The sequence below is a fragment of the Pollicipes pollicipes genome, unplaced genomic scaffold (assembly GCF_011947565.3).
Source record: "Pollicipes pollicipes isolate AB1234 unplaced genomic scaffold, Ppol_2.1 Scaffold_3087;HRSCAF=3621_pilon_pilon_pilon, whole genome shotgun sequence".
NCBI lineage: Eukaryota > Metazoa > Arthropoda > Thecostraca > Pollicipedomorpha > Pollicipedidae > Pollicipes > Pollicipes pollicipes.
Genome location: NW_023596225.1, coordinates 26,170,072 through 26,179,616, shown reverse-complemented (window position 1 = coordinate 26,179,616; position 9,545 = coordinate 26,170,072). Strand labels below are relative to the sequence as shown.

The following is a 9,545-nucleotide window of genomic DNA, read 5'->3' as shown; positions in this document are numbered from 1 at the left end:
CACGGTCAGCCCGCGTGCAGCCGCGCGCGCGGCGGCGGCGCGGCGGCGGCCATGGCGGCCCCGCCATCAGCCGCTCACGTGACGCTGGCCGGCCGGCACGTGACTGGCTCTCAAGGTCGCCGGCCGCCGCAGAATGCGGCGCCGCGCCGCCCACCCCGCTCCGCCGTCCGTTGACCCCGGCCCGGCCGGCGCGCGCGCCTTACGTAATTTGTTTTTGATAGTGGCGGTAGTAGCGGCGGCCGCGCGGCACGAGGGGGGCGTGCCGAGTGTTTACCCCGGGCCTCGTCACTGGAAGTGGCGGGACGGCGACAGTGGCTTTGGGCTCCGGACGACCAGCACGGGCCGCTGGCGGCTTTTGTGTACGGGCGGCTGCCGTCCGTCCGCGTGGTGTGCGGGGCGGGGAACGGCTAGTGCGTTCGCGCGCACGCACTTGGCTCTGCCGATGACCTTGGAGCTTTGTCGGGCGGTGTAGTGGGCGACCTTGACATCAACCCTGCTACACTGGCAATGTGCAACCTGAGGTGAGAACAAACTAAAAGGCCAGGGATCTACTTCGATGGGGACATTGGGTTACACTGATGCACGAGGTTCGAGCTTCACGGTTTGTTTTGGTCATGAGCTTGTTGGTCGTGAGCCGCTCTGTTGCTCGTGACGTGCTCTGGCACTGTGCCGAACTGGGCTGACCTTTGCCGGGGCTCCGCCGCGGCGGTGCGTCACAGCGACGGGGTCGTCCCGACAGCCACCAAACGGCTTTTACGTAACAGCTTGCGCAAGCCGCGGACTGGCGTCTTTCCGCTTGCTAGCCGCAGTTGGCCCGGGATCGGTCTGACGTGCGTGTATTTGTGGTGGTTGACGGCGCGTAAGCGCACTCGATGCACTCTGGGCGGGCAGAGCTGGAGGCTGCGCTGTCTGCTCGGCCGCGGCTGTTACGTGGCACCGGACGGTGGCTGGTGCGTGGCCGACGGCGGCGCGGGAGTGCGACCGCCGTTGCCCCCCCCCCCCGCTCTCTCCCCGCGGGCGTGACCTCTTTGTTTGGCGGTGCTGCTCTTTGTTCGGTCGTGCCCTTGTCCTGCGGAGCCAGCTGAGCGGCCGGTTGCCAACCGCTCGGGCTGTGACGGTGCGGCAGTGCGGTGCCGTGTGGGTGACTAACGGCGCGCACCGCCTCCGGCAGATTCATCGAGCGCTGGGCGTAGGGCTGAGTCCGCCGTCCACCGGCGCCTGGTGCATGGACATGGACCAGCTGATGGAGGCGTCGCTGGGCGCCGACGAGGACGCGCAGACGTACACGGCCGGCGTGCCGATCCCCGGCCGCCAGCAGTGGCCGTTCTCGCGACCCGAGTTCACCGAGATGCGTGCCGGCCGCACCGAGCCCGAGCTGGCCACGTCGGCCGGCGGAGCCTCGTACCCGCCGCTGGCTGAGTACGGCTCCAGCCCCAGCCCGGGGGCTGCCTGGCACGGCGCCTTGCACGAGCCCGAGCTGGCGCGCAACCTGGCCGAGATCCAGATCGACGACATCTTCGAGGACGTGGACGTGGCGGACCTGATCTCGGGGCCGGCGCTGCGCGAGCCCACGCTCACCGAGCTGAACGCTGGCGACGACCTCAACGAGCTGTCACTGGACTTCGGCAGCGGCGGCGGCGGCAGCGGCGGGTTCGGCGAGCGGCCGCTACCACCTCCGCCGCTCGTCAAGACGGAGCTGTTCGACGCGCCGATGAAGAGCGAGTGGCCGTCGTTCTCGTCGTCGATCCCGGCGTCGTTCGCGCCGCAGGCGTCACGGCCGGGGCTGGTGGGCCAGCACGACCCGATGCTGCCGAGCTTCGCGGCGGCGCGGCGCACCGAGCCGCGCCGGCCGGCGCCCACCTCCGGCGGCCGGCTTGACGCTGCAGGCGCTGCTGGCGCAGCCGCTGGGCGGCTCGGCCCCGCACGCGGGCGCCGGCCGCCGGCAGCCCGGCCGGCCCGGCTCAGCAGCTCGGTGCCTTGTGACAGCCAGCTGGAGCAGCGCGTGTCGCGCCTCATGCCGCTCGCCGGCGTCGGCCGCATGGACGAGCTGCGCGGTTCCAGCTCGTCCGTCTCCACAGGTGAGAGCGGCGGCGGCCTGGGGCCCCGGCGCCGCCGTCGGGCGCGGTCGGCGGCGCTCGCCACCGCGTCGTCCGGGCCCCCGGCCCGCGGATGCGCCTCTGCTGTCGTGCGGTGTGTCGCCGGCCGAACACCTGTAGAAGTGGGCTGAGTCGCCCCCCTGCCTTCAGCCGATGTCACGAGTACCCCCCCCCCCACCCCCACCCCTCCCCGAGAGGACATGGCTGGCTGCACGGCCTGCTGTCTCTCGAACACCGGCCGGTTGGCCTTGGGCTGTGCCAACGACTGGGTACACCGGGGCCTGTTTGTTTAGTAATACTGCTCAGTTCGAGTATAACTCACGACATGCACAGCTCGCGCGACGACGGTCAGGCACCGTCCTGTTCAGCATCCTGGGTCTGAATGCCGATTGTCACAGAGCCGCGGTGGCGTGCGCTGTGTTCTGTTGCGTGTCGCGTGAGCGTCTGAGTGTCAGCGTGCTGGTCGACCCTGTCGGCGGGCGTGTCTCTGGGCGTGTCCGGGGCGTGTGCCGCGGGCGGCGCGGGCGGTGGCCCAGGCCCGGCCTCTGACCGTGTGTTCCGCGCCCCCCGTCAGGTGTGCTCAGCCCCGGCTCGCACGACTCGTTCGTGGACGAGGGCGCCGACTCACCCTACGAGCACTACTCGGACAGCGACAGTGACGCAGGTGAGCGCTCGTCTCCCGCCGACGGGCTGCCCTCCTGCCCTCGCTCTCGACCGCCGTCACCCGCCACCGGCTGGCGCCCAAGCAGGGGCACAGGTGCCGCGTGTCGTCAGCGCCACGCTGCTCTCGCCCGTCGCTGTGCCGGGTCTCGCTTGGAGCCGGCCTGCTGAGCTGGGGCTGTTCGTAGTTATGCAGCGCTGCCTATCTGTCCCTTCATGTTAAGCGCTGTGTGCTGTCGAAGCGCCGCTGACTGTCACGTTTGCGATCTGCTCGGCGGCCTCTGCTGGCGCGACCCTGACCCAGCTGGCAGGCGAGTGCTTCGCTATGTATGTCTAAATGTGTACGCGTGTGTGACGCGCGTGACGGGAACGCGCGTGCGGCAGGCTCGGCGCTGGGCGATGAGGCGCTGAGCTCATCACTCAGCCGAAAGGAGCGCTACTTCTGGCCAGTACAACGTGCAGGCCAAGGGGCCAAAGGGCCAGCGGATTCAGCTGACCGAGGACCTGAACGACCCGCACCACATCAGCCAGGCAGTCGATCCCGTCTTCTCGTCCAGCATCAAGATGGACGGCATCAAGCACAGGTGGGCGGGGCGTGACCTGGCGTCGCACGAGCCGACCTGACCGGGCGGATGGGACACCAGCGGGCTGGCAGGCCACCGGTGGAGGTAGAGGGCTGACCTTGTAGCCGGACCTTGTGTGGGTTTGAGACTCGGGTCTGGCGGGCCGCCGGCGGGGGTGGAGGGCTGACCCTGTAGCCGGACCTTGTGTGGGTTTGGAGATTCGGATCTGGCGGGCCGCCGGCGGGGGGGTAGAGGGCTAACCTTGTAGCCGGACCTTGTGTGGGTTTGATACTGACCGTAAGTCGTCTTTCGGTTTTCCCCGGCATGCTCTGCCTACCACGCCGACACTAACAAGGATATCACGACTTCCACGTGTTGTAAAATGATGCCGACTATGGCTGAGCAGTCCTCCAGTGTAAGCTGACCTGATCCCACGGCCGCTTAATGCTGCAATGTAATTAGCCCAGCTAAAGTTAGGCAGCACCTTGAACTCCGCGCCGGTTCAGATCAGACTGCCGTGATCCGGGTGGTTACCGTAAGGGGCAGGGAATGCACAGGCACACATGTGGCCGCGGTCGCTCACGCGCCACCCTCTCGCTGGCGACGACGCGCTAGGACGGGAGTCGCCGTCCACGTGCGGAGCGCGCCCAGACCGTGGAGCAGCGTGCCGGTCAGTGGCGAGATGTCCCACGGCCGGACGGCCCCGGGCCGATCCTCGGGCCGGACCTGGCGCCGTCGGCTGCCGTCCCCCGGTGACTTTCAAAGCTTCCGAGCGTCACGCGGCTATTTCTGGCGACGCCAGTCCCTGGGCGGCTATTTATAGCGAGGGATACACCTTCACCGACGCTATGTTAGGCCGCATCAATATTGCAGCCGGGTTATTTTTGGCGGTGCCGAGTAAGGTTGCATGAAGTGCTCCAGTACGCGACTACGTGTTACGACGCGCACACGGCGATTCGCGCCGCCGTGTCGGCCAGGAGCGACCAACCACCTGGCTATTGGCGAGACCAGGCAGTCGGCCCGGCCGGGGCTGCTTCGGCCCCACCCGGCCGTAGCCAGAACTGCTGCGCGGACACAACAGGCAGTCTGTGGGCGCCATATGGCCGAGGACTTGGGCCCTCATAGTCAGGTGGTGGTCACCGTGTGTCTGCTGTAAACAGGCCCATTGTGTGTTTGTTTCGGTTGTACCGCGTATCTGCGTACCACCAAGAATGCACGTTGAGGCCCCCGTCATGGGAAACCCAATATCCTCCGCGCCCTCAAGCGCACACCGCCAACAGAACGACAGTGGCTGGCCGTCCTGGAGCGGCCGCGCGTGCGGAGCCGGAGCGGCGGCGGGCCGCGCGGGTCGGCCCGGGGCTGACAGTGTGTGGGACCGCGCCAGCCGGCGCCCGCCGCACTGCAGAGGCTGACTGGCTGTGCCGTTCGCAGCGGTAAGGCGCGGCGCGGCGACGGCAACGACCTGACGCCCAGTCCCAGGAAGCTGCTCAACATCCAGCGCGACCTGGACAAGCTGAACCGCCTGATCAACGACATGACGCCCGTCTCCGAGCTGCCCTTCAACGTGCGGCCCAAGTCGCGCAAGGAGAAGAACAAGCTGGCCTCCAGGTGGGTTGGGCCGGCGGTGACCCGGCCGGCCGCGTGTGGCGGTCGTGCAGCGGTGGGACGGCTGACTTGCGGCCGGTGAGTCCATTGTCCTCGGCCGCAGCGCTGTGGAGTGACGTGGCGGGACTGTGGAGTGGTCTCGTTATCAGGTGTCGGATATTGAGATAGGCATGGCTGCTGAGTAACCAGCGGAGCCGTGCAGTTCGGAGCGGAGGAGTGAAGCTCAGGCCTCGGGGGAGTTACACATGTATCGCGGCTCGTTGCCGGACTGAGTGCTCACCGGCCGACAGACGCCTCACATCGTCGTCAAGCTCCAGGTGTGGCGTGACGGCCGCGTGACTGTCAGCTGTACCGTGCTGGTCCGTGCCCCCCCGGCCCGTGTGCTCGTCTTCGGTGGCCCCTCCGTCCTACCCAGTCCCCCCGGGCCGTGCTGTCGCGCGCCCGCCCCGCCGTCATTGCGCCGAGTGTCCCCTTCCCTCCCTCTCCCCTGCCACGGTCGTATGGGCCATGCTGACCCTGCGGCCTCCGGCAGAGCGTGCCGTCTGAAGAAGAAGGCGCAGCACGAGGCGAACAAGATCCAGCTGTCTGGACTGGGCGAGGAGCACAGTGAGTGGACCGCCGGTCGCTGCGGCGAGGCAGGCAGGCCGCTGCCCGGTCCGTTTTACCAGTGTTGCCGGACATGGCAGCGGTGTCGTGCACGCTGGTTCTTCTCTGGCGAAGGATTTTTTGTGGTCTATAGTCTGGTCGCCTGGAAGTGGTAGTCGGTGCACACTAGTTTGTGGACACAAGTAGTCGGGACACGCTAATTTAGCTGCGTAATATTTTACGGTGGATGAGGGTATTAAAACTCTGGGGCATGGCAAACCGTTGATTCGCCAGGCAGTTGGTCAAATGTTAGTCGCCTGATGGCCGTGTGCGCTTCACGACACTGAAGGGAGACCGTTCCGCGATGATTGTGAAGCGAGGGCTGCTGCTCCGGTATCACCAGCTCCAGCCGGAGGAGGATAGGCGGGACGTGTTACCGCGTACCCCGGTCCAGTATGCCCCGGAGCGCTCCGGCGTCGGCCCGACATGACGCCCGCCCGGCCCACCTCTGCCGCAGGGCGCCTGACGACGGCGCTGCGCGAGCTCTCGCTGGCGCTGAAGGCGCGCCTGGTGGCGCCGGCCGACGGCGGGCCCTGCCCCACCCGGGAGGAGATCAGCCAGCTGGCGGAGCGTGTCATCAAGCAGACGCACAGTGAGTGGCGCGGCGGCGGCGGGCTCGCCGTGTGCCGCCAGTCTGGGAGCTGTCCACTCGCCGCATCAAGTTGTGGGCGTTCTTTGTGCAGTAGGCCCCGTTCGTCCGCGGACTGAACTGAAGCGCCAACATGTCTCGTCTGTATTGGGCCGTCTCTACCGGGCTGAAGATGTCCGGTCCTTTTGTGATCTGACATCCCATCCCATCTGCCTCGAAATAAACATTTCCAGTGTCCCTATGTACGCAACATACACCTTTCCTTTGTAAGCTCAGCTGGTACCGTTCCTTCTGTCATGCAGCGGACGCTGTCTACCCTTTCTTTCATGAGTGTCCTGTCCGTTTTTGAATTAAGTTGTCTCGATTGTCCGTGAACTCAGCCACAATTTCCGTCGAAGTGAAATCAATGTGTCCGATCTGTCCGCCAAATCAAGACTCCGTGTGTTGACTCGACGTACTGATGGATCTTGTCGACCTTTGCGCTTAACGTGTTCTGACCGTCTAAGTCAGCCTGTTTTCAACCAGCCTTTAACCTAAACACGCCTCGTTGGTCTGTGAAGTCATGTCCCGCGTGAACCACGTCCCAAGTCATGTCACAATAGCGTGCCCATGAAATCATGTCGGTCTCCACTCTTGCATCTAGTTCGTAGGTGAACCAGTATGTCTCACCTCTCTGTGGAACCCAACATCCAGCAGGTCCTGAAACTAAGCGCTTTGTCCCGTCACTGGACACATGTTCTGTAGACCAAACAAACGGATCAAGGGGGTTAGGTTCTTCATTCCCCCACTCACCACGCGCGATCCAGGCGTGCAGGACGCGTGTCCCGTCCGTGCGGTAACTCGTCACGTCCGTCTGTGGGCTCAGCCAATCAGAATGTGCCATTTGCTTGTGAATTTGACGCATTCCTTTCGTACGCGGTCTTCGTTGTCATTTTCACAATGGCAACCGTGTCTATAACCATTTAGTCGTCAATAGTGTTAATTCGTTTGTTGGAAAATGGGTGAGAATTGGGTTGGCTGGAGCAAAATTTATGTTTTGACTTGAATCATCATCACTTGATTTGAGTCATCTTTGGGGTCATCAAAATTCACGTTAAATTTCACTGGCAATGTCCTGTGCCTCAGAGACAACTTATTGTGAAAGCCGTTAATACTCCGTAGGCGCGTGAGCCTAACGCGGTCTGTCAGAATCCTCACCATGTGCGGTGTGTGGTCCGCAACGCGGCAATCCCGGTGTGGATTCACGGCGCAGTCGTGTGCGTAGCCTGCCAGTGCGCCGTCTGGCTGTGACCTGACGATTTGACCTGACAGTGCGCCGTCTGGCTGTGACCTGACGATTTGAACTGACAGTGCGCCGTCTGGCTGTGACCTGACGATTTGACCTTCCAGTGCGCCGTCTGGCTGTGGCCTGACGATTTGAACTGACAGTGCGCCGTCTGGCTGTGACCTAACGATTTGACCTTCCAGTGCGCCGTCTGGCTGTGGCCTGACGATGTACCTTCCAGTGCGCCGTCTGGCTGTGACCTGACGATTTGACCTGCCAGTGCGCCGTCTGGCTGTGGGCTGACGATCGTACCTTCCAGTGCGCCGTCTGACTGTGGCCTGACGATTTGAACTGACAGTGCGCCGTCTGGCTGTGGGCTGACGATTTGAACTGACAGTGCGCCGTCTAGCTGTGGCCTGACGATTTGACCTACGCCGTCTGGCTGTGACCTGACGATTTGACCTGACAGTGCGCCGTCTGGCTGTGACGTGACAATTTGGCCTAACGGTGTGCCGCCTGTCCGCCCGCAGAGCACCGCGTCGCGGGACATCTGCCCGAGTATGTGCAGCGCACGCTGGAACGCTACAGGACGGGCTCGAGCGGCTCCGACCCGGCCCTCACCCACACGGAGACCGGCGAGCTGGGCTAGAGCGCCCCGCCGCCGGGCGGGGCAGCACCTGGCCGGCGCCGAGAGCACCGAGGAGCGTGCGTGGGCCCGGCGGACGAGTCCTGGCGTCTGCGCGACTGCAGTTGAACCTCGTCTTGCTCTGGTCTACTGCGGACGGTCGGTTAGTTGTCGCGGTGACTGGGCGGTGATTAGTGACCTGTTGCGTTTACTCAACGCTGATTGGCCCACTGTCTCGGCGGCTCGACGCTCATTGGAATGCGGTTGCGGCGGCTCGGCACTAATTGGTCAGCGGTCGTAGGGGGTCCTCGCTGATTGGAGGATGCCTGCGGGTTGTGGGCGTGACTCAGGGATCGTTGACCAATGTGTACGAGACGATGACGACACCGGGCCGCGATTGGAGGCAGAGGCGGAGGTCACCATCAGAGGCGCTGCAGTCGCGCTGCGGAGATCGAAGGGCTCGCGGGGCGGAGCGAATGTCACGGGTACTGAGTGCCGGGCGCACGCATTGTGGTTGTGCTGGTCTGTAGTTAGAGCTGCTCAAACTGAACCGTAGACGCGCGTGCGGAGGTGACGTGCTGGTGCGTAGTTGGTATATATTTTTGTGCGAGCCCTTTGTGAGGGCTGCGGTGGAATCAAACGGCGGCGGCAGGCGTCCGCCGTGGAGTGTGTGCTGTAACCTAGTCACTCGAGGCCTCGTGTCCCGCTCTGTGTTGCATAGGCGGCGAACTATCGGGCTTGTCTAGGCCGCTCCCATTCGCCACGTTGTTTGTTATAGCCACTGGGGCTGTTAGTTTTTAAGGTAGAATAAGCATGTTACTTTACAGTACTTCTTTCTTAAAGGTCATCCAATATCGGGTGGTAGTTAGCTTGCACACGCCTGCATTTTCCGGCACGTTTCTGAGCCATATTTCAGTGGATACTGTTGTTATTGAAGCCAACGCACGGACATCCTGACCTTGTGACGGGTCGTCGCCGCCCCGCGTACTCTGTGCAATCGTATCCCATCGTTTCGCGCGTGTGGCTGCTGTCGGCCTAGCCGTCGAGGCGACGCGGAGGTGTTGGCCACAGGACTTGTGGGTGTGTCGCGTCTCGGCGACCGGTGCGGTTGTTTAGCATAAGGCCACTGTGCTGCTTAGATCGCGTCGTCGCATGCACTGCCGATATCACAGGCTGTCCGGGTGGTGAGCGGGGCGCCGTCTCGAAGGCGGTCGCTCGCGAAACGGAATCGTCGCGGCACCGGCGAGCTTGTGCCGGCGGCGCCGGCAGTTCAGCATGGCTAGTTTTACGTGAGCGCCGCGACCCGGGGGAGACTGACCGGCCGCGCGGGCTCGCGAGTCATGTGGGCGCGCGCTTTTTGTCGCGGTGTGGCGCTCTGCGGCCGGCCGGGCCGGTCGGCCAGCGGCGCTGTTCGGTGTCTGTAGCTGTGCTCGTTTGCCTTGTCTTGTCCGCGTCTAGCGCGAGGCTGTGGGCGGCGGCGGCGCCGGCAGCGCGCTGG

General features: G+C 64.3%; 1 protein-coding gene and 1 long non-coding RNA gene across 2 annotated transcripts; both read left to right on the top strand.

The window, feature by feature from the left end:
• The first annotated feature begins 1,976 nt into the window (after positions 1–1,976).
• Positions 1,977–3,203, top strand: LOC119090427 (uncharacterized). The gene is made up of 3 exons (XR_005093226.1): positions 1,977–2,078; positions 2,671–2,760; positions 3,141–3,203. It is a non-coding gene; the product is annotated as an uncharacterized LOC119090427 (long non-coding RNA).
• An 8-nt stretch (positions 3,204–3,211) lies between these two features.
• LOC119090426 (protein CREBRF homolog) lies at positions 3,212–9,295 on the top strand. Its single transcript, XM_037213228.1, has 5 exons — positions 3,212–3,340; positions 4,751–4,927; positions 5,457–5,530; positions 6,027–6,161; positions 7,953–9,295. The coding sequence occupies exons 1-5, from the start codon at positions 3,321–3,323 to the stop codon at positions 8,069–8,071; spliced, it is 525 nt and encodes a 174-aa protein (XP_037069123.1). The 5' UTR covers positions 3,212–3,320; the 3' UTR covers positions 8,072–9,295.
• Positions 9,296–9,545: the final 250 nt, after the last annotated feature.